At 41.2% G+C, this 25,020-nt stretch overlaps 1 protein-coding gene across 1 annotated transcript; it reads right to left on the bottom strand.

The window, feature by feature from the left end:
- Positions 1–2,343: 2,343 nt before the first annotated feature.
- FAM205A (family with sequence similarity 205 member A) lies at positions 2,344–9,916 on the bottom strand. Its single transcript, XM_044002698.1, has 4 exons — positions 9,788–9,916; positions 9,307–9,352; positions 7,990–8,050; positions 2,344–6,347 (listed from the first exon to the last, which is right to left on the bottom strand). The coding sequence occupies exons 1-4, from the start codon at positions 9,914–9,916 to the stop codon at positions 2,564–2,566; spliced, it is 4,020 nt and encodes a 1,339-aa protein (XP_043858633.1). The 3' UTR covers positions 2,344–2,563.
- Positions 9,917–25,020: the final 15,104 nt, after the last annotated feature.

Raw genomic sequence — 25,020 nt, 5'->3', positions numbered from 1 at the left:
ATTTTATTTTTTCCCTAATTACTTTAAAAACAATTTTAATGTTCATTTGTAAAACTTTGTGTTCCAAATTCTCTTCCTCCCTCCCTCCCCACCCACCCTTATGAATGCAAGCAATTCAATATAAGTTTACATGTGTAGTCAAGAAAAACATTCCCATATTAGTCAGGTTTTGAAAGAAAACTTAAGAAAAAAAAAACCTAAAAAAGGTTATGCTTCAATCTGAATTCAGACACCATCAGTTATTTCTCTGGAGATGGATTGCATCTTTCATATGTCCTTCAGAGTTGTCTTAGATCATTGTAATGATGAGAATAGCTAAGTCATTCACAGCTGATCATCTTACAGTATTACTGTTACTTTGTGTACAGTACATTTCACTTTGCGTCAGCTCATGTATGTCTTTCCATTTTTTTCTGAGAGCATCATGCTCATCATTTCTTTCTTTGTCTCTTTGTTTCTTTCTTCCTTGGTGGGGCAATGAGGGTAAAGTGACTTGCCCAGGGTCACACAGCTAGTAAGAGTCAAGTGTCCAAGGCCAGATTTGGACTCAGATCCTCCTGAATCCAGGGCTAATGATTTATCCACTGCACCACCTAGCTGCCCTCCTGCTCATCATTTCTTTCCTTTTTTTGTGGGGCAATGAGGGTTAAGTGACTTGCCCAGGGTCACACAGCTAGTAAGAGTCAAGTGTCCAAGCCCAGATTTGGACTCAGGTCCTCCTGAATCCAGGGCCAGTGCTTTATCCACTGTGCCACCTAGCTGCCCCTTATCATTACTTATATATATATATATATATATATATATATATATAAAGCACAATAGTGTTATATATAGCACAATAGTGTTCCATTATAATATCATCCCACAATTTATTCAGATATTCCCCAATTGATGGGCACCTCCTCAATTTTTATTTCCTTGCTCCAGAAAAGGGCTGCTATAAATATTTTTGTACATATAGGTCCTTTAACTTTTTTTTTTGTATACTGAGCTAGTAGTGGTAAAACTAGGTCAAAGAGTATGCATGGTTTTATAGACCTTTGGCCACAGTTCCAAATTTCTCTACTGAATGTTTGAATCAGTTTGCAACTCCACCAAGAACGCATTAATGTTTCATTTTCCCCATATCCTCTATGACATTTGTCATTTTCCTCTCCTTTCCTATTATCCAATCCAATAGGTATGAGGTAGTGCCCCAGAATTATTTTGACTTGCATCTTTCTAATCAATAGTGAGTTAGAACATTTTTTTTTCATATGGCTATAGACTGCTTTGATTATTTCATCTGAAAACTTCATATCTTTTGGTCATTTATCAACTGGGGAATGGCTCTTATTTTAAAAAATTTGACTCAGTTCTCTCTGTGTTTGAGAAATGAAGCCTTTGTCAGACAAAATTGCTTCAAAATTTTTTCAGTTACTATTGCTAACTGTATTTTCTCTCCATTCTATTCCCTCCCCACGACATTTACTCTATTCCCTATCTCCTTTTACTCTGTTCCTGCTCAAAAGTGTTTTGCTATATGAACTGATGTATAGTGAAGTGAGCAGAACCAGGAGAACACTGTGACAGTATTATAGCTCTATGAGCAATTGTGAATGACTTAACTATTCTCAGCAATACAATGATCCAAGACAATCCCAAAGGACTAATGATGAAACATACTATCCACCTCTAGAGAAAGAACTGATAATTGATTGAACACAGACTGAAGCATGGTATTTTTCGCTTTCTCTTTTTAAAAAAATTTGAGTCTTTGTATGTAAAATGACAAATATGGTAATGTTTTACATAATTGCACATGTATTACCTATATTGATTGCTTGCAACCTTGGGGAGGGGGGAGGGTAGTGAGGGAGGGAATGAGAGAGGGTTTTCAAATTTTAAAAAAGTGTTTTGCTTTTGACTGCTCCCTCCCCCAATCTGCCCTCCTTTCTATCACTCATCCTCTTCCCCTCCTACTTTCCTGCAGGATAAGATAGATTACTATACCCAATCAAGTGTGTATGTTATTTCCTCTTTGAGCGAATTCTGATGAGAGTAAGGTTCGCTCACTCCCTAGCACCTCTCCCCATATTCCCCTCCATTATATAGCTTTTTCTTGCTTCTTTTATGTGAGATACTTTACCCCATTCCACCTCTCCCTTTCCCTTTCTCCTAATGTATTCCTCTCACACCCCTTAATTTTATTTTTTGAAAGATATCATCTTTCATATTCAACTTACACCTGTACCCTGTCTAAATATACTCCATCCAGCTGCCCTAATAATGAGAAAGTTTTTGAGTTACAAGTATCATCTGTCCATGTAGGAATGTAAACAGTTTAACCTTGTAATATCCCTTATGATTTCTTTTTCCTGTTTCATGCTTTTCTAGAGTCTTCCTCACAAGCCCCAAACAACAGAGTAGGGAGGTAGGTGGGTAAAAGGATAGAAGACTCTGTGCTCTCATTAGAGGAATAGAATATATTTGGGGAAGACAGTAGCCCCTCATCAATGAAAATGAATACTGGTCCTCATCAGAGAGCACGCATTCATGAGAATGAACTCACTCTCTCTGTTGGTTATGGGGTTTTTTTTCTGAGGGAGCAAATGTTTTTCTCAGAAGGCAAGAGGGAAGAAGAGTCATTTTGCTGCTGAATGGATGTGTCTGAACAGCTACTGGAGCGCCGGCAGAGTTCCGTGTTCCAGAGGTGGCGGCTCTCTCGGCAATTAGGATGATGAACCTGACTTGTGGGGGGAGGCTCAGTGCTGCCCAGAAGGTTCTTACTTGTGCATGGGTAGTAGTGCTCCTTGAATTCCACATTCTTTTTGACTTTCTGTCCCTTACTTGTGGATCCTTTGGCTGAGATCAGGACTGGCTTAGGAATATCGTTTTTGGGTGATGTAGCCTCAACCCTTGAGAAGATGTCCGATGTGTTCTGATTCCTAAGTTTTTTCCTGAAGCTGAGCCAGTGAAAGAAGTGTTTTATCTTTTCCCTGAAGTTGTTTTCTAAAGGGTTTTGATCCTGGGGAGTAGAAACTGTCCTCTCTGGGACCTGCACACCTTTTGTTTGGGCCACTTTGATGGGACTTTTAGGGCCACTGGCTTGGGAATGCTCAGGGTCCCTTGTTGGAGATGAGAGCTTCAACTTCCTTTGTCTGCCTTTATAGTCTTCCCCTTCAGCCTCCGTCCTCCCTGGCACTCCAAAGGGTGGCCCCAAATCCTCAGCTTTGGGAAAGGATTGGCAAAGTTCCCGGAGGCGGGGAGTATGATAATTGTCCCTGTTGTCTGAGGATCTGTGGGTCCTGTTCATAGGCCTTCTGGCCTTGAGGGCATGGCTCCTTCTTTTGAGAGAAGAGGTCCCCCACTCTGCATCCCCTCCACCCTGATCTCCTTTGGAGCCTTCTATCTTGTTTGGGGTTGAGCCTCTAGCCTTGTTCTGGCAATGCCAGGGAGTGTGTGACTCTAAATTCCAGTACACCCCTTGGCCTAGGTTGCTCCGTTCTGCCTCCATGTGAACACATAGCACTTGTGCATCAACCATGTCCCCACTAGGCTTTTTCTGGGGGTGTGACTGGGCAGCCTTGGAGGCCTGGAGGCCTGGAATCTGAGGGGATGTCTGGGGAATAGCTGAGGGGCAGCTTTGAGTTTGGTTCTCTGATATCCTCATCAAACTGAGCTCCAGCTCACTGGAGAGCTGCTCCTTAAAATATGTCCAGCTTGGAACCTCAACAGGTAGAGCTGCTGGTGATGAGCACATTTCTGGGAGCTCTTGGCTCCTGGGGCAGCTGAGAGTTCCTTGTACTTCTTTGGGACTTTCTGGACTCACAACTGTGGGAACGTGTGCTAAGGAAGGCTGGGGTAAAGGGGATTCTAGAGCTTCAGAGAGTTCCCTGGAATCTGTAGCTTTTTGAGGAATCCCCAGGTTTACTTCCAACACCTTCTTCCTCAGGTGGGAATTCATCTTGGTTAAGACGATGGATTTGCTTGGTGAGTTGGGACACTGTGGATAGCCAGACCCTCTCTGCTCATCTATTTCCTCTGGACTCTTCTTATCACCTCCTCTTTCTGGTACTGGCTCTGAGACTTTTATCTGTTGTGAAACCCATAATCCATTTCCAGTGTGTCCAGAATTCACAGTGGAATCATTAACCTCAGCTCTGGGGAGAACTGATTGTCCTTTGGCCCAAATCCTGCAGCTTGTGGGGTCCATTTGTTCGTTTCCGGCCCCTTGACCCTTGTCAAATATTTCAGTTTGGGAAATAGCTAAAGGGGACATTGCCCTAAAGAAAGCCACATAGTAAAGAGCTGGTAATCCTGATAAGAAAGCCAAGTATTTGTGTCTCAAAATCATTTCCAGTTTCTCAATCATACTCTGTGGGAGGTTCATAGCCTGATCCGGCTGCCTAATGGTTTTAACCAGGGGAGTCAGTGGTTGTTGGTCCATGCTCAGCTCCATCCATGCTGCTGCATTTGGATCCTGGAAAGCCAGGCCTTCTGACTCCATATTGGCGTGGATAGCTCCAAAAGTTCTCTGGGTATGAAGGTCTCCTACTGACAATTGGTTCCCGATGTTCCATGACCCGCATATGATGTCTGGAAAGATCCCTTGTTTGATCTGTAGGCATTTTTTCTCCATGTGTGTCTGCACAATCTCCTTAGCTTTGGGATAGGTTTCAGACTCAAGGAAGTGGGAAGGAGTCATCACTGGAGTAGGTGTGTGGGCCATCTTGAGTTGGGGATTCTCATTCTGCTGAAGTCTCATGTGCATATTGATTGCAGTGCTCTCAGGGACTTGTGGCTGGTTCATTGGGGACAGAAGCAGGGGCACAGACTTCTGGACTGACTGCGGTGGGTTCGGCTGGTTCCGGAGGAGCCGCCTCTGAAAATGAAGCTCCAGGAGCCTCCTGGTGTGGTCTGGGAGGAAAACGAGCTCCCTGGTGAGGACGGAGACATTCATTTTAGGCCAAGGAGGCATAAGGACCTGGTCTGCCTCACAGAGTTCATGATCAGGGGGGCTCTGGGACGGTTGAGGCATCTGAATTAGGGGGGGCAGACCCCACAGCGCCTGGAACTGTCTCTGGAGTAGATGCCAGTCCAAGGTTTCACATTCAGATCCGGTGAGAAATGGGACATTCATCTGGTTCTCTTCGGGGGTTTTGATGCTGCTTCCGACTGGGGTAGGCAGAGAAGGCGGCGGGATAGAATGTGGCAGCAAGGGAATGAGTGGCAGCTCATTAAAGAGGAAATTACTGTCCACAGTGGAGAACTTGTCGTCATTCACAGGTGGGGAGGAGGAGTCATCCCTCAGGAAGGTGGCTACCAGGGATTCACTGTGCAGAGAGGGGAGACCCCAGAAAAGTTGGCTGTGCTTCTGTTGCACACAACTATTTTTGACTTCAGTAGTACCCCCATTCAGGGGACAGAAGTTCTTCAAGACTGGGATGGAAGGAGGAGGAAGGGCCATCTTAACAGGGCTTGGGGACTTTTCCAAAGTTCTCTTCGGCTCGGCTTGCCCCAAATCTACAGGGATCATGTCAGAGCCAAAGAAGGGCCAACTAGGCCGATGTGCCAAGGGGTAGTTAGCTGCAGTCTTCATCTCTGCAGCAGGTATGTTGGAAACCTCCTCTGGGATTAAAGGGACTCTTCGATTCCCAGGGCAGTAAAAGAGAGAAGTGTCTGGCATGAATTGTTTGAGTGATTTTTCTACTCTCTTGGGGAGACCCCATCTCTGGAAATGCACTCTCTTTTTAATGTGCAATTCTAGAAGAGTCTGGACTTCAGGGCTAAGGAATGAAAGGGTGCTGGGCAAAACCGTGAGGGACTGTAACGTTGAAGGGTTCTTGGTCAACTGCAGGAACTCAGTATTCAGCAAGATGTCTTTTGATTTAAAAGCCTCGGTCTTGGTACTCTCCGTGAAAGACTGTTCCCCGTCGTCATCACTGGCATCCTGCTTCATTGCTGGGTCTTTGGGTTTCTCTGGACTGGAAGAAGAGGCCTCAGAGGGGGGACGTGACATACTGGTTACATGGAGCTTCTTCCCCAGTTGGTCAGTCCAGTGGTCTGGGACCCCGGGGGGAGGTAGGGAGCCTGTCTGAGTTAAAGGAGTTTGGACTGGGAGTGGGGACAACAGGGATTCCTCAGATGAGCTTTGATCCAAACTTTGATCAAGAGAAAAAGTAGACATAGTCATACCCTCTAAGCAAGAAGATGCAGGTGATATGTTCAGCAGTAGGGGGGTGTGCGCATCTTTCTCACCAGATAGCAGGAACTTTGTTTCCAAGACCACAGAATTACAAATGGAGCAGGCAGGGTCCTTACACAGCAACTTCCGAATGTTGCTTTCTTTGGGAATCCAGGTTGGCCTATTAGGGAAAACCAGGACACTAGTTACTTCTAGAGAAACTCCCTTTTCCTTAGAAGCTTGCATTCAGGGGCAGCTAGGTGGCGCAGTGGATAGAGCACCGGCCCTGGAGTCAGGAGTACCTGAGTTCAAATCTGGCCTCAGACACTTAATACTTACTAGCTGTGTGACCCTGGGCAAGTCACTTAACCCCAATTGCCTCACTGAAAAAAAAAAAAGAAAGAAAAAAGAAGCTTGCATTCTACTCTTTTTCTCTCTCTAAAGTAGAAGTTCAATAGGGCAGCTAGATGGCGCAGTGGATAAAGCACCAGCCCTGGATTCAGGAGCACCTGAGTTCAAATCTGGCTTCAGACACTTGACACTTACTAGCTGTGTGACCCTGGGCAAGTCACTTAACCCCCATTGCCCCACAAAAAAAAAATCCTCACTAAAGTAGAAGTTCTGAACCTGGGGTTCATGGACATTGCTCTCCCCACAAAGGACATGAATGTGGCCCCACCCACCCCCCTCCACCAAGGGAGTAGATGTGGATAAGTGTCAGGAGGTTTGTGAAATTTATTTTTAAATATATTTTGATTACTATATTTCAATATAATTGTTTTCCCTTAAAGTCCTATGTATTTGATTCTATGCTTTTAAAATTATTACTATTATTTTGCAGAGCAATGAGGGTTAAGTGACTTGCTCAGGGTCACACAGCTAGTAAGTGTCAAGTGTCTGAGGTCAGATTTGAACTCAGGTCCTCCTGAATTCAGGGCTGGAACTTTATTCACTGTGCCACCTAGCTGCCCCCTCTATGGCTATTTTAAGAAGCACCTAGATGGGGCGGCTAGGTGGCGCAGTGGATAGAGCATCGGCCCTGGAGTCAAGAGTACCTGAGTTCAAATCTGGCCTCAGACACTTAACACTTACTAGCTGTGTGACCCTGGGCAAGTCACTTAACCCCAATTGCCTCACTTAAAAAACAAAAAACAAAACAAAAAAAGAAGCACCTAGATGCAGGGTTCTTAGCATGGGGTTCCTGAACTTAAAAAATATATATTTTGGCAACTGTATATAATGGGTTTCCTCTGTAATCTGTATTTTTAATGCATTTAAAACATGTATTTTTAAAATTAAGATTAATCAATAACCAACTTCTGAATCCCAGGACCAATATCACTGGAGATGCTAGTACTGAGTTCTGAATAGGTGTCTCACACCCCCTTCCCATTTTTTAATTTATGGGCATCTTTCTCTTACCATCAGGGAAGCCCTATAAGGAATTCAACACTTGTTGTTGTTGTTGAGCACTGTTTCAAGGATGGGCCCCCCATCTTCTTCTTCTTCTTTTTTTTTTTTTTGGTGAGGCAGTTGAGGTTAAGTGACTTGCTCAGGGTCACACAGCTAGAACGTGTCAAGTGTCTGAGGCTGGGTTTGAACTCAGGTCCTCCTGAATCCAGGGCCAGTGCTTTATCCACTGCGCTATCTAGCTGCCCCCGGCCCCCCATCTTCTAATCACAGTGTCCAACAGGATCATTGCAAGTTTTTTTTGTTCAGGTTCCATTAGTGCTCCTCCTCACATGCTAGATTGGGAGTTTGGGATTCATTCAGTTGATGCTGGGAATGGGGAGATGAGGGATGGGAATATGGGGGTAGATCACCTTTTCAGGCTGGCCAACAGTTCCAAGGGGGTCTTGATGTCTTTCTGGGAAGATCGCCAAACTAGGAAGCCAGCAGAATCAATCAGTCAATCAACAAGCATTTATTTAGCATTTAATATGTTCCAGGCACTATGCTAAGTCCTGGGAATACAAAGAAAGACAGAAATAGTTCCTGCCTTCAGAGAACTCACATCCTAATAGGGGAGACAGCATGCAAGTAACTGTATACACAAGAGGGAAGGCACTGGCACTGACACTGGGGTGGAGGTGAGGGAATAGGAAAGATCTCTTTCAGACAGTGGGATTTGAGCTGAGCCTTGAAGGAAGGAGAAAGAGCATTCCAGGCAAAGATGGTAATCCATGGGAGTGCTATATACAAAGAACAGCAAGATTATTAGCATCAAAGGATTGTGGAATGTGTGGGGAGAGAGGCAAAAGGTGAAAATGTAGGAAGGGACCAGTTTGTGAAGGGCTTTAAAAGCCAAACAGAATGTTTTCTATTTGATCTTGGGAGGTAATAAGGAGTCACTGGAGATTAGAGAGTAGGGAAGTATATGGCCAGAGTTTTAAGATGACTTTGGTTGCGGAGGGGATGGATGATGGACTTGAAGGGGAGATTCTAGGGAGTAGGCAGACCAACTGGAAGGCTATTCCAATGAGGTGATAAGAGCTAGCACCAGAAAGGTAGCTATGTGAGCAGAGAGAACAGGGCATATATGAGAGATGTGAAGTGGGAGATGACAAGACTTGGTAATAGATTGGATGTATGACTTATATGACTTTCTCCAGCTCTGTTCAGCAGCATGTGAATAGGAGCGAAGGCTGATGGGAGTAGTCCAGTGCTGGGGCAAGGTATGATCAGTGATAGGATTCAAGGGATTCAAATCAAATGTGGAGGATAGTGTAGATTTGGACAGGCTCATCAAGGCATTGAAAGAGGGAAGGGAGAAGAGTGTAGACAGCACAGGGGTCATAGCTTTGGAAAGGACTGAGGGATGGACACCCTGGAGGTCTTGGTGAGGAGGAACAAAGTTAGGGGTTAAGCATAAGGAAAGTTGGAACAGGTTGAGCAGGTGACCCTTGGCAGAAGACTGGGTGGCGTAGGCTCTCTGACAGCCCCAGGAGTTTTACAAGATCACTTTGGGTTAGGATGGGCCACTGCCCTGCCCCCTCATTCCTTCAATCCTGTAATTGGGACAGAACAGAGTTTAGGAAATGTTCTAGGCTTTGGATGGGACCCCAAGGGAGTTGTGGGAAGGTGAAGCTTAGCTTCTGGGGTAGGTTGGATGGGGCTAAAGGCTTAATTTAAGATCTCACCTCTTTGTTCCATACTTTTGAAACGCCTTTTGACTTTAATCTGACGCTGAAAGACAGAAGTGAAAGAATGAGAGTTTATTCTTTTTTTTTTTTACATCTCAAAGGAAATGATGCTCACACGAGTTTTCCAGTCTTCTCTCTCTAGTCATTCTACTTTGTATAGTCTCTTACCAAGCCTTACTACTCTACTCCACCCCATCCCCTTTCTGGCTTTGTAATGAGGCTATCCTACCAAGAGGGATTCCTAAGAAAAGGCTTTTTTTCCATCTGGTGGCTCAATCAGACCCTTGATTTGAGAAGGAAGAAAAGATCGGGAATGACATAACATATATTTTGGAAAATAAAATTCTACTAAAAAAAAAGGTGGGAGAAAAGATGAGGAAGAGGATCAGCTCTGTCTAAGGCCCAAGCAGGCTTCTTATACTCTTTTGTGGCCCTAGGGAGTGGGGAAGGGGGGAAAGTGACTTAGGTGTTTACCTACCCGGCAGCAGCTCTTAGCTGTTTTCCTAAATCCATAACAGAACTGCCACAGGACTACGATAAGGAACAAGGACCCCAAGGTGTAATGAGCATAGCCACTATTCCAAAGAGCAAAAATCAATTTCAGCATGATCCAAATTCCACCAAGGCAAAGAGACTAGCCATTCCTGTTCCCTGAAGCTCAGAGTCCTGGACACTTTATGCCTCCAGAATTCCGTAATTCACCATCCCCACATGACAGGGGGTGTAAAACCTGTGTCACTCAATACATCATAAAGAGGTTTTAATTATGAGGCAAGAGAGAAAGCTGCCTCAAGAGGTTCTGTCTCTAGGGAAGTTGAAGCATTGTTTAAGATTGTGGCTAAGAGTTTCTGGTTAGCTCAGTCAGACAATGTGATGCTAATGAGGACGGGATCATGCCACCTTTATATGGGTCAGCTAATGGTTCTGTTCTAGGCCACAGATTGCACCTTTTCCTCAGGCAAATGTCTCAGAAATGCATGCCATGTGCCTAGTGATGCTCAGGCAGATCTACCTAAATTTATTTAGCACCATATCAATCAAACTATCAAAAATATTTTATAGAGCTAGAAAAAATAATAACAAAATTCATCTGGAAGGACAAAAGCTCTAGGATATCAAGAGAATCAATAAAAAACTGTGAAAGAAGGTGGTCTAGCAGTACCAGATCTCAAACTGTGTTTTAAAGAGGTAATTTTCAAAACCATCTGGTACTTGCTAAGAAATAGAGTGGTGGATCAATGGAACAGAATACATGTAAATTGCACTGTAATAAGTTACTATAGTAATCTAGTATATGATAAACCCAAAGGTCTAAGCTTTTGTAACAAAAACTCATTATTTGACAAAAATTGCTATTTTCTCTTTATTTAACGTTTTTTCTTATTCAATTTCTCTTATACAAAATGACTAATATGGCAATGTTTAAATAATTGGACATGTATAACCTATAGCTGAATTCTTGCTGCCTCAGGGAGGGGAGAGGGGAGAGAGGGAAGGAGGAATAGAATTTAGAATTCAAAACTTTAAATTAAAATGTTTATTAAGTTTTTTAAAAAATGTGACACTATTTGCAATGTTCTATCTCTGCAGAACCCCTCCCCCAACAAGTCTTCAAAGAATTTGAAGAATATGTCTTCTCATAGTGTGGTATGAATTTTAAATTCTTCAGAGACTGTGGTATTCCATGCTTTGTAGCCATGCAAAACTACTGGTAGGATATTAATTTTGAAATTTTGGGCCTTTGTCCCAGGAGAAACTTGGGATCATTAGAAGAATTTGGCAATTTCCTGAAGGCAATCTAGCCAACTCTACCCTACCTGTTAATTCTGGCCCCAGCACATTGTCCATTTGTACTGTTTGTTGAAGATCTACATACTGATTGACAAGCTCTATAGCTTGTCCATTCAAATGCATGCTGTGATCTGGGCGATAAACATTCTTCATCCACTTGATTTTTCTTGTGTAGATGGTCACATCATATTCTTTTTTTTCTGTTTAGAATTTTATTTTCCAAATTACATGTAAAAACAAATTTTGACATCATTTTTAAAAACTTTGTATTCCAACCTCTCCCCCCTCTCCCTTCCCACCCCTCACTCCCAAGAACTCAAGCAATTCAATATAAATGATACATGACCAGTCGTGGAAAACATCTCCACATTAGTTAGGTTGTGAGAGAAAACAGACAAAAACAAAACTTCAGATTAAGGAACTGTCAAAAAAATGCTTCCATCTGTTTTCCAACACCATCAGTTCTTTCTCTGTAGACAGATTGCAATCTTCATAAGTCCTACAGAGCTATATATGACCACTGCATCACTGAAAACACATCATATTCTTTTGAATGGATCTGGATGCTCTGTGATGTTCTGGGGCTTTATACAACTGGCACAAAAAACCCAAGGAACTTTTTGAGGGCTTCACCAGTTTCAGGAAATTCCTTTTCAACTTGAATCCTTCACTGGATCTCATAGTGATGAACGCCTTTGGTGAGCATACTTTCCTTATTTTATGCCTCTCTTTATGTTTATGGCCAGAGAGTCCTTGAACAGGGTTATTTCTATTGTTATACCTTTCAAGGAATCTTGAAGAATTTTTATGGGAGAGGCAGGGTGGGATAGTGGAAAGAACACTGGGTTTTGTAGTTATAGGAACTTGTTTGAATCTCAATTTTGTCACTTACTGTGTGATTTTGGATAAATCACCTACCCTCTCTGGGCTTCTGTAGAATGAAGAATTTGGACTAAATGACCTCTGAGGCTCATTATAACTATAAGTCTACAATGTTCTAGAGACATCTTGTTGGAAGAGAGTTTTTGAGGTAGTTTCTTGCTTCATTAAATCAAGTGTTTTGGGGTTTTTTTTGTAGTGAACAAACAAGCAATAGTGAAATCTTTGATTTTTTTTTACTTTTTCAGTCAAATGCAAAATGGTGATGATATGTTCTGCTATAGAACATCACCTGTGAAAGTCTGTCTGCACCCTACTAATGGCGTCAGGAGGTTATTTTTGATTTGTGCTTAGATGAGTTCATATGACATGGAAAAGTCAATAGTTGTTGCTGTTCTCTGTCATCTTATTTTTCCAGTATTAATAAGGTCCAAGTTCCCCCCCCCCCATTTGGATTATCTTCCTTGCTTCAAATTCCAGATTCTTCTACTTTGTTCCCATCCAAGTACCACCACTATTCCCTACCCCCATTTTCAGTTTGCTTTTGTGTGTTGTCTTCTATCATTAGATTGTAAGCTCCTTAAGGGTAAGGACTGTCTTTCTTTTCTTTTCTCTTCTCTTCTTTTCTCTTCTTTTCTTTTCTTTTCTTTTCTTTTCTTTTCTTTTCTTTTCTTTTCTTTTCTTTTCTTTTCTTTTCTTTTCTTTTCTTTTCTCTTCTCTTCTCTTCTCTTCTCTTCTCTTCTCTTCTCTTCTCTTCTCTTCTCTTCTCTTCTCTTCTCTTCTCTTCTTTTCTTTTCTTTCTTTCTTTCTTTTTAACTTGTATCCCCAACACTAAGCACAATTCTTGGCATATAGTAGACGATTAATAAATGTTTATTGTCTGGCCGTCTGACAGAAATCACCTCAGCCAACACATATTTGATTGCCTTACCAAATAAAGTGATGTAGAAGCAAAGCACAATGTAGAATTAGAGTACAACCTCATTTGTAAGATATTATTTCGTGACTTTGGAATATACTTCATGGAGAATGTGCCAAGCTCCAACAGCTTCTGGGACCAGTGTGGTTGAACACGAAGGGCTTGGCACTTTGGGATGACATAGCAAACAGCAGGTGGTATCATCAATCTTCCCCCTCCTTATTTCCTTATCAAATGAGATAATGCTTGTAAAAGCACTTAGCACAGAGGAGAAGAGAGCTGCTTCAAAGCAGCATCCCACTAAACCAGGAAGAACAGACCACTCAGTAGATTTTATTTTATTTTATTTTTTTAGTGAGGCAATTGGGGTTAAGTGACTTGCCCAGGGTCACACAGCTAGTAAGTGTTAAGTGTCTGAGACTGGATTTGAACTCAGGTACTCCCGACTCCAAGGCCAGTGCTCTATCCACTGTGCCACCTAGCTGCTCCTACACTCAGTAGATTTTAAATGGAGTGATTCTACCCTCTGGACCTCTCCCTTCCTCTTTCTGGGATTTCCTGTGAAAGGTAGGAGAGGACTGGTCAGTGAGAATGGGCTGGAATGGAGCACTGGCCAGGAAGCAGCAGTTGTGAGTGGTGGTGAACTGTGGTAGTCCACAGCTTCACTTTCCTTTTCTGGAGAGCTGTCTAAGGACCCCAGCTCTTCTTTATTCACATAATTGCTTCATTTTCTATTTCCCTTCTGAGAGGCAGGGGAGAAAGAGAGATGTAATACACACAGCATCCCCCAAACCCCAGATGTAGCCATCATAGTCTACTATGTCCCTTTAATTGTTTGTCTGTGTTTCTTTGTTACTTGAGGCTCTGTTAAAGAATATAGTCATTTATAACTATTTTAGTCCAAGCCAATAAGCACACAGATCAAGATTGGGAAAGGAGCAGTCAACCCAAATGGGAGAAGAAATTTTCCTTAACTCAGGTTGAGGTGAACCAATTGGAGACTTTCTTTGGTCTTGTCATTGTTTGTCCATTCTGGAAGAGGACCCTGACATTAGGGTCCCATCATGACTTACAGTGAATTGGATTTAAGTGAGGCAGGACTGTGCAAAGTCACCATCTTCACTCTCTCCTCCAGAGTCATCTGGGTTCAGTGGCAAGACATATCAGGATGACTGGAGATGGCCCCGGATGTTTAAAGCAATTGGGGTTAAGTGACTTGCCCAGGGTCACACAGTAAGTGTCTGAGGTCAAATCTGAACTTAGGTCCCCCCCCCAACTTCAGAGCCAGCGTTCTATCTACTAAGCTACCTAAATGCTCCCTTTTCAGTTTTAGTGATCTCTGAGAGATCTTTTCTTGAAGTTAGATGAGCATGTGGCAGCAAGAGGTAGAAGTCAGTGTGTTTGTTAAGATAATTACACCAGTAAAAGTAGCACACAGCCAAAGCTTCACCTGACTATATTCAAAATGACAAAATCTCCTAAATCTTCTTCTATTCAAAGTTGTAGAAGCCAATTTCTAGTTAGGAAATAGTTCTATTAAGTTTAGAAGATTGAAGTGAAGTGGCGCTTTGTCCATAAATGAATAGTTTATGGATATTTCTGAGAACACAGTAAATATTCCTTGTGGAATTAGCCTATACCAGGACCTCAAAGCCTTTTAGACACTGCATGGGTTGGAATTACATCTAAACTGAACACATTTATACTAACTATGTGCAATCAGTTGACTTTCTGTTTAATTTGCTATTCAATCTGCCAGTTCAAATGCTTTTGTAGCTTTAAGAAATCTCTGTGGCTGATATAATGTAGCGCTGAAGTCTGTTGCTAAGGGAAACCAGCAAAGAAGTTAACATGTCATTATACATAAAGTACAATTAAACAGACTCTATGTAGGAGAAAGCCTATAGAAGGAGAAATATTCAAATAAGTCTTTCCAAAAAGAGAAAAAGGGGAAAAATACTTCCTGATTGGTAGGAGGTCAACACCGAACTGATGCTTGAGAAAGAGGTGATATGGGGATATGTGGTCTAATTTTCTTTTCCTGCCTTGTTAACAGTTTATGCCTTCTGGTGTCTGAGAGGATGAGACATTTGGAAGGTGAGCAAAGATAGAAGAAAAGTATGCTGATGAAGGGTGAAATTTGGCTGCTTCTAATAGAAGCCTATGTCTTAATTATAACCATCTCCAGGAGTAGGCAGAGGCATATGAAAGCCAGCAGCTAAGAGAATCACAGAATTTCAGAGTTGGAAGGGATCTCAGAGGTCATCTAGTTACAGCATGCTTCTTACCCAGGTCTGGTTTCAAAATATTGTTTGATTTGTTGTCTATTCAAAAACTGAGCCCCCATCAATATATCTCTTTTTCATCATTGTCTTCTGAGTGCTTACATTCACAAAAGGTTCATTCTCTCTCTTTCTTTTCTTTTCTTTCTTTCTTTTTTTTTTTTTTGGCAGGGCAATGAGGGTTAAGTGACTTGCCCAGGGTCACACATCTAGAACGTGTCAAGTGTCTGAGGCCAGATTTGAACTCAGGTCCTCCTGAATCCGGGGCTGGTGATTTATCCACTGCACCACCTAGCTGTCCCCATTCATTCTCTCTCACACATATACTCAAACATGAAATAGCCATAACATTTACATACTCATACATTCATATACAAAAATTTTACAAAAATACACCTTTGTACATTATGTAAATAAACACACACACACAGACCTCTACACAAATAAATGAAACCTTCAATGGTTTCATTTATTTGTGTAGATTGACCCAGAGATTAATTTACCTACAGATTAAGATCACATTCCTTAAAGTAAAATCTAAAACCTGATCCCACTCTACCATGCCAGACACATCTTTTACTCCTTCCTTATTTAAACACTGCCCCTACCTAAGGCAAACTGACATACTCACTAACCCATAACAGATTTTGTGTTTTGTCTCACCTGTGCCTTTGCTCAGACCATTCATCCTGTTTTCTCTCTGGATTTAAAACCTACACAATCCTTCTAGGTCCAGTACAAGTTCTACTTCCTCCTCATACCAATCCAATCCAAAGTAATCCCAACTTCTTTTAGATTTATGGTATATACTATCAATTCCTTTCATCTGTAAAATGGATCCTATCACCTTGTGACATCTCTCTCTCTCTCTCTTTCTTCCTGCCTTCTTCTCTCCCTTCCTTCCTTTCTTTTTCAACATTCATTAAAATTTGTGTGTGTGTGTGTGTGTGGCAATTGGGGTTAAGTGACTTGCCCAGGGTCACACAGCTTTACTAGTTGTGTTAAGTGTCTGAGGCCGGATTTGAACTCAGGGCCTCCTGACTCCAGGGCTGGTGCTCTATCCACTGCACCACCTAGCTTCCCCTATTTAAAATTTTTGAATTCTAAATTCTCTTTCTCCCTCCAGTCCCTCCTCCACCCATTGAAAAGCTAAGCAATTTGTTACACCTTATACATGTGAAGGCATGCAACACATATTTCCATATTAGTCATGTTGCAAAAAAAGGGAAGAAAAATTCTTCACTCAGAATTCATCAGTTCTCTCTCTCTGATGGTCAATAGCATTTTTCATCATGAGTCCTTTGGAATTGTCTTGGACTAGCTCCAAGTTCATGGTGGAGGGTAGCCCAGGAAAATGAGCTCTCCATCTCCATCTCCCACCCTTCACTTACTCTTATTCTAGACCCTAGAGGTTAAGAAAGGTCATGCGGACAAACTGTTCTCCACTAAAACCAGAACAAGAACAGATGAGATCTAGGGCAGTTATAGGTAAAAGCGTTCTTGCCAGTATTTTTAGATACTGAAATGGATTATTCACAAATATTGAAATCTCCTCTTAATGTCTTTAAAAACACTAGATTTTGATGTGTCGGGGACCATCTAGGAATCTTGCCTGAAGACAGAGATTGGGATGGATGATCTCTCAGAGTTTTTTCCATACCTGTAATTCCATACTACAAAGAATGGGGATTCTTTTTCTATAAGGACCACTGATCCATGGAGTTCCATGCTAAGCAAAAAATATATATATATATATATATACTTGATTTAATTAGCTCTTTGAGATGGATCAAGAGAGACAAAGAAGTTCCCTTTTCTACTGTTGATCAATATTTCTTACCAACTTACCTAGTCTTCACTTTCTGAAATCTCCACCCCCCCCCCACCCAAGTTGATTCTACTGACCTACCAATGCCTCAGCCCTCAATCCTCCTTCCAGGACTCAAGCAGACCAAAGTCAGCTTGTTCTCTTGCCTAGCATCACTGGCAAGCATCAACTAGTTTTATTGGCCTCTCACCTAGCCTAAATCTGGGTAGCTTTTGACTTCCTCACATTGATAGTGGTCACTGTCCTTTGTTTTCGAAGAGAAAAAATGACATCACTATGTTAGAGTCAAGTTACAGTGTGTCTGACTGTAGCTGATCAGACCAATGTGAGCTTGGAATGTCCTACTGCAGATCAAGCACAAATAATTCATGTGAATATTTGGGGTGGATTCTCTAAATTTGCACATCTTGCATTTATTTTGAGCTACTTCAATTCTGCTTTGCTCATAGAGCACAGCACCTTCTCTGGGGGAAGGCATGCCAAGCTGGGTGGTCCTTTGACAGTGTCTCCCATGTCACGCAGTCAATTCCAAAGTTCTTAAGAGAGACTTTGAGTGTCCTTATATCACTTTTCCTACCCTGTGTGAGTTCTCCATAAAATAGTCTTTTAGGCAAGCATACTTTTGGCATTCAAACAATGTGGCCAATCCGTCAGAGTTACACTCACTGCAATAGAGACTGAATGCTTAGCAGTTTAGCTTGAAAGAGAGAGGACCTTAGTGTCTGGAATCTTATCCTGCCAGGTGATCATCAGAATCTTCCTAAGACAATTTGAATGGAAGCAATTTAGTTTCCTAGCATGGTGCTGATATACTGTCTAGGTTTCACAGGCATACAACAATGAGGTCAGCACAAAGTCTCTGTAGACCTTCAGTTTGGTAATCAGTCTAATACCTCTTCTCTCCCACACTTTCCTTCAGAGCCTTCCAAACTCTGAGCTAGCTCTGGTAATGTATGTGTCAATCTTATTATCAATGTGTGCATGCCTGGAAAGTATACTGCCAAGATAAGATATCTACAGTATTCAAAACTATTCCATTTGCTGTAATTGATGTTTCCACATATGGATGATGTGGTGCTGACTGATGGAGTGCCTGTGTTTTCTTGGTATTAATTGTTAGGCCAAAATTAGTACAAACAGCAGAGAATCGATCCATATTTTATTGAATTTCAACTTCAGAGACTGTATCGAATGCACAATCATCTGCAAACAAAAAATCATGCACCAATACTCCCTTCACTTTAGTCTTGGCTTGTAGCCTTTTCAACTTCAAATCTGTTTCTTGTAATGGTAGAGTTAGGGGCTGACAGAGCCAATTAAATTTTTTTTTTTTTGCTGCAGGTGAGATAAAAATAAGTAACAGTCCAGATGTAGCATTGGTGTATCAAAATTCGTATACAGTAAAACTTCTTTAGAACCTAGTTGGTTATCTATCTATCTATCTATCTATCTATATACACACACACACATATATATGTATGTATATATTTATATATATGTGTGTGTGTGTATATATATATGTATATGTGTATATATATATATATATATATATATATATATATAAAATGGGTCTTATATATGGGTTCTTAACACCTAAGTTTTCTGTGGATCAATTTCAGGAGATCTGTGAACTTGAATGAGGGAAAAACTACAGCCTTATTTTCACTAACCTCTAACTACAACTTAACATTACCCCCTTTAAAAACATTCTGAGGAAGGATCCATAGGCTTCACCAGATTCCTAAAGCATTGTAACTATATAATTCATATCTGTCTTCTTTCTACCATTAAATCCTATAAAAGGATTCCCCTGTGTTTTCTCATAGCAAAATTAGGCAAAATTCCTTTGAATCAGCAACACTGTCAATTAAGAAGAGTCAGGATATATTTTCATTCAGTATAATGAAAATCATGTGTAAATAGCATTCTATGTTTCCAAGTACAAACGGAAGGGTAGCAAGAGTTGGATGTTCTAGATATAGCCACTAGAGGGCAGCATCTGCCCATCCAGCTCTCTCTTTCTGTCTCCAAGGTCAGTATGTGAGCCCCCAGCATCTCCCTAAAGTGGTGAGCCAGATTTTGGGATGATGTCAGTTCCAAGAAACACATAGACCTCAGAGTATTTGTAGGTGGAAGGTAGGAGATGGTGAAATTAAGTATAATTTGACGGAGATTGAGTTCTGTTATTTCCTAACTCCTTCTAAAGCCGGAGCTCTTAACCTGCAAGAGTCTGCAAGAATGCAAGGACTCTCTCTCTCTCTCTCTCTCTCTCTCTCTCTCTCTCTCTCTCTCTCTCTCTCTCTCTCTCTCTCTCTCTCCCTATCTCCTTCTCTCTATCTCCTTCTCCCTTCCTTCCTTTCTTCTTTCCTTCTTTCTTTTCTCCCCCTTTTCCTCTTCTTTCTTTTTTCTTTATTTCCACACTTCTTTCCCTTTTTCTATCCTTCCTTCATCCTTTTTCTTCTTGTTTTCCTTCCTTCCTTTCTTCCTCCTTTCTTTTTTCTTCTTTAAAAATATTTCAATAAGAGTAATTCAATATAATTGGTTCCTTTTGTAATACTGTGTATTTTAATTATTTATATACATCATTCTGAGAAGAGATCTATAGTCTTTGCTCATATGCCAAAGGGGTCCATGAAACCCTGGGGGTAGGACATTCTAAGGTCTTTTATAAGGGGATGGGATCACCGTGGGGAAGGGTAAGACCCAAATAGCTTTATAGCAAGAATTGTACACAGAGACTAGGGAATCTTGGCTTCTCATTGCTGCTTGGATGACAACTTGCTGTGGCATCTTGCTTGGTGGAGAGAAACATGATCTATGGGGCTATCAGATTGGACCTCAGTTAGCTGAAAGCTGAGAGGGGAAGTAGAAAGAGGGAACCTTCTATTAGCCATCTCTGCACTCAGCTCTACAAACCAGTGGTTTCCAACACTTTCCAGTATAAGGCTTGCTTCTTAACATTAAAAAAATTATTGGACTCCCACATGAAAGTAGTTATTAGGATGCATTGATTGAGAAAACAAAATACTTGAAAAGCAAGGTCTCATGATGTCAGCCATATTCCCTTCTCCTGGGCCACATTGCTTCTTTTATCTATCTATCTATCTATCTATCTATCTATCTATCTATCTATCTATCTATCTATCTATCTATCTATCTATCTATCTATCTATCTATCCATCCATCCATCTATCTATTCATTCATTCATTCATTCATTTATTTATGTATTTATGTATGTATGTATGTATGTATTTATTTTGGTAAAGCAATTGGGGTTAAGTGACTTGCCCAGGGTCACACAGCTAGTAAGTGTTAAGTGTCTGAGGCCGGATTATAACTCAGGTGCTCCTGACTCCAGGGCTGGTGCTCTATCCACTGTGCTACCTAGCTGCCCCACATTGCTTCTTACTGCTATAAATTCAGTAATGCTTTTAAATGAACTTGTATTAAAATACAACAATTAATATCAAAAGATGAAACAAAACAGTGTTTACATACATTTGAAAAATAGCAACACATTGATGTTATGCAAGATCTATTACACTGAGACATTTAATGAGGTGGATATCTTGCAATAACTCTGATGCTTCTAACTGCAGGTTGGAAATCACTGGTCTGGGTTATACTTCCCATCTCTTAATGCTTCTCTAACTGCACTCTGGAGAGGTCTCTACAGACAATCAGAGAATGAAAAAAGCTACTCACCCAGACGGTCTGTGTAGTCTCTTCTCTCTTACCCAGTGCTCTCTCCCTGCCATGCTTTGTGCACAGTAAATGTTGAATAAAATATCTGTTGAATTGGATTTCTGTCCCCTGCCCTTCCTTTGACCCTGAGGTTGTGAGACAAAGAGACCTGTCGGGTTCAAGTTTAGGCCTTCCAGGACTTTTTTGGAAAAGAGTTTTTCTTCCTTCAAGTACATGGTTTGCCAATCCCTCTTTTCTTCTTTTTCTTCTCAAGTGATCAGAGAGCAAAGCACTTCTATCCCTTCTTACACTGTCCTGCATTGACAGTTTTTCCTCCACTGGGCTTCCAAACCCTTTTTTTACTTTCTTCTTGTCCCATCTCCTATTTTCTCCTCTCTTCTCACAAGAATCACACTGACAAATTGTCATAGACTCACAGAACTTTGGGATCTTAGAGGGTGTGGAGTTCAACCACATGCCTATACAGATGAGGGACATAGAGTGCAGAGAAGCTGCAACCAGCTGAAGGTCCCATAGACAGTGGCCGAGCCAGTACTAGAACCAAAGACTAAAGTCAGGCCTAGAACCCTTACTTCCTTCCCATCTGAGAATGGGCTTCTGACTTTGGAGCCCCCATGGACTTTGATAGACCAGTCTTATATTACTTGGTTCCAGGCTTCTACCTCACTTCCTGTACATTTCCAGCCATTATCTCCTCCATTTCCAGCTCTCTTTTCTTCCTCACATTCCCCTATAACATAAGGTCCTTGAGGGAAGAAACTGACTTGTTTGTTTTTATATGCATCCCCAGTGCCTGGCAAATAGTAAGGGCTTAATAAATGCTCTATCTCTCTATTTCTCCATCATCTACTTCTTTATCTGCCTATCTCTATGTATACACTGCTCATTATACCCTGTTACTTTTCTTATAAAAGTCCTGCAAAAATGGACACAAATATCCTGTATAGGTCATTTGCATGGTCCTAGCATTAGCTACTAGGGTTATGCTGGGAAATAAAAAAGAATTCCCCCAACCTAACTATTGAGCAGGCTTGGAAATGCTCCCAGCAGAGAAGAGTGAGGTTGAGAAAAAGAAAGATTCTGATCCAAGGGACTCTCTTTTGCACTGGCTGGGTGAGACTGTGGGCCTTGGTAGAGCTCTAAGCATGGATTTAGATAAACACTCTGTGTTGAGAAGAAGAAGCCTAGCAGAAGATGTCAGCAGCACGGTGAAGAAGTGATCTACCAACAGACAGCAGCAGCAGCTCAGTGAGGAAAAAGCAACTTCATGGGCAGAGAGAAATGGTAGCTGTAGAGAGGAGAGAGCAAGCCAAGAGAAACACCAGCATAAGACTGGGAATTGTCAGGAAAAAGTTAATTCCCTCAACCTTTTGTTTGTAAGTGTTTGGGGGTGAGGGCAGGTAGGAGAGGAGGGACATTCCTGGTTACATACCTTAGAGTTCCTGCATCATTCATCTTAGTTTGACATATAGAAATACAATGATGGGAATTCAGAGCTGTGAGTTTGACTAGATGATTATCCCAATACTATGAACTTGGAGGAAATAAGAGACCATACTGAGGAGACCCTGAACAACATAAAGTTACCAGTTTTCTGGATTCTAGCCTGAATATATGCTATGCTACGTCAATACTTCATTGAACCTGTAATCTTGGCAAATGTGCTTCCAGGTGGCATAGTAGCTAGAGCACTGGGCCTAGAATCAGGAAGACCTGAGTTCAAATCTGACCTCAGACACTTACTAGTTGTGTGACCCTGGGCAAGTCACTTAACACTGCTTGCCTTTGTTTCCTCATCTGTAAAATGACCTGGAGAGGGAAATGGCAAATCACTCTTGTATCTCTGCCAAGAAAACCCCAGATGGGGTTATAAAGTCAGACATAACTAAAATAACAACAAAAACTTCAGTAATCTGGGTACTTCCTCCAATGGTTCAGATTGCAACTCCTAACATCATCTTATATTGCGCAACTCTTGTACAGTCATCTCATAAATCTTCCACCAGGGGTCTGTCAAACGTGTTTTCTTCTAGGTCTCTTGATTTGGTGTGGTAGCTGATGATCAGTATCCCATACTCTGGTTATAGGCATGCCCAGCCCACCTCCTTTTCTAATCATGAATCCCTTTTAATGATATTTTTTATATCACTTCTGCAAAATTCTTCATTGGCAACATGTTGTAGTCTATTCATGCCCACATGTGCCCCTGCCATCCTTTCAGGGACTTGCAACTTTAATTCTTTGAAGACTGTGATAGTCCATGCTTAACAGTCATACACAATCACCTAAAGAATTAGGTGGCCCAGTGGATAAGTGCTAGTCCTAAAGTCAGGAAGGCCTGAGGTAAAATCCAGCATCACCTACTTGCTAAGTAACCCTGGGTAAGTCACTTAATTGTTGTCTGCTGCAGTTTCCTCATTTATAAAATGGGGATAATAGTAGCATCTACTTTCTAGGGTTGTTGTGAGGATCAAAAGAGATAATATTTGTTAAGTGCTTAGCAGAGTACTCGGCACATAGTAAGTGTTTAATAAATGCCTGTCCTCATTTCCTTCTTGTTTCAGGGAAAAGTTTGATGTTGATAAAAGAACTCTGCCATTTCCCAAAGACAATCCAGTTTATTCTTCTCCCCTTCAATCCTGCACCCAGGCCATTGTCCATCAGCGTCTATCCAAGATGTGTCTACTGAAAAATCAGCTCTCTGGGTGTCATATTCAACAGAATCTGGATATCAAATATTCTAAATCCACTTCATTTGTCTTGTGTGGATAATTAGCACGAGCTCTTTAAAGTGATTAGGGCTCTCTTTTAGGAGGCCCTTCAGTATGTTTCAAGTCTTGATGCAATTATGACATTGTCATATGCAAACAAGACTATGGGTTGGAATCCTTCATGACAGTAGCAACTTTGGTTTGTCTTTGTATCACCGTTTGTGCCTTTAATGCATATTAATAACCAGAGGGTAAATAAAATTATACTTGTTATTGCACCTTTCAAGGAATGACGAATTTTTCTGATTTATGCATAGAAGAGATCCAACTGTCTTTAAGGTGTTGTTTTGCTCTACTGAATCAAATATGTTTTTAGAGCCAAGAAACAATAAGTACAGTAGGATTCTATATTTTCTGCACCACTTAGTTGATTGTATGGCTAAATATGTTGGCTGCTGTAGAATATCTGCGCAAGCCTGCCTGTTCCCTTTTTGTACCTTATCAAGGATGCCCTCGATGCATGTGTAAATGATTCTTTAAAGATGTAGAGATGGGAAAGCATATGGGGTTGGAAGTTATTTATATTTTCTTGCCTTTTTTCCCCTAACAATACGGTCTGTGGATTTTTTCCCCAAGTCTTTGGCATCCTTACCTCTTTCAGCTATAATCAGAATAAATTCTTTAATGTCCTTATAATCATGTCACCATTAGCACAGATCTTCTAGGTGCATATTTGGTCTGGTCCAGCTGTTCTTCCCACATATTTTATGAAGGTCCTTTTCCCTTAGGAAACAAATCAGAGTCAGTGATGACTCCGCACGTGACTAGGCTCTATTGTCATTGTTGGAGAAGAGACTGTGTTAAAGAAATATTTACTGATTAATTCCTATGTTTTTTCCTATTCAATGTCCTCCCGTTTCATCAATAAATGTCCCTTGAATAATTGGTTTTAATTGAGTTTCTATTTAGCTTTCTTCAAACTTTTCTCACCACTGTTTCTATATAAAGTATAAAATAGTGCTATTTACAGACTGAAGCATGCTATTTTTTCACTTTCTTTCATTTTTTCTATTATTCAAGTTTTCTTGTACAAAATGACTAATATGGTAATGTTTTGCATAATCACACATGTATAACCCCTATCTGATTGCTTATCACCTCAGGAGAGGAGGGGAGGGAAGGAGGGATAAAAATTGGAACTCAAAACTATAAATAAAAATGTTTAATTATTTTTTTTAATAGTGCTGTTGGATAGAGCACCGGCCCTGGAGTCAGGAGTACCTGAGTTCAAATCCAGCCTCAGACACTTAACACTTACTAGCTGTGTGACCCTGGGCAAGTCACTTAACCCTAATTGCCTCACTAAAAAAAAAAATAGTGCTGTTTATATTCTTCCATCATCCTTCTCTATAAGATTTTTACAAGTGAGTTTATATTCAACATCACTGCCCTCAGTTGTCATACTCTCTCCTTTTGGCAGGGGGATTAAGTGTTTGCTGACTAAGGTGGTTTTGGGGCTCTTGACTCTCTTTGTTATGATGGCTGATTTACATCTGTTCATCTTACTTGGGAAATGTTAATCTTTGTTGGTGTCT

Source organism: Dromiciops gliroides, chromosome 1, assembly GCF_019393635.1.
Source record: "Dromiciops gliroides isolate mDroGli1 chromosome 1, mDroGli1.pri, whole genome shotgun sequence".
NCBI classification, from domain to species: Eukaryota; Metazoa; Chordata; class Mammalia; order Microbiotheria; family Microbiotheriidae; genus Dromiciops; species Dromiciops gliroides.
Note: the sequence above shows the minus strand (reverse complement) of the source record. Positions and strands in the feature narration are given on the sequence as shown.

Coding starts and splice junctions, on each gene's coding strand:
- FAM205A (XM_044002698.1), bottom strand. CDS start 9,916: ATGCTGAAATTGATTTTTGCTCTTTGGAATAGTGGCTATGCTCATTAC. Junction 8,051..9,306: donor CAAAAGTATGGAACAAAGAG/GTGAGATCTTAA, acceptor CTGGCTTCCTAG/TTTGGCGATCTTCCCAGAAA. Junction 6,348..7,989: donor CTGTTGGCCAGCCTGAAAAG/GTGATCTACCCC, acceptor TTTCCCTAATAG/GCCAACCTGGATTCCCAAAG.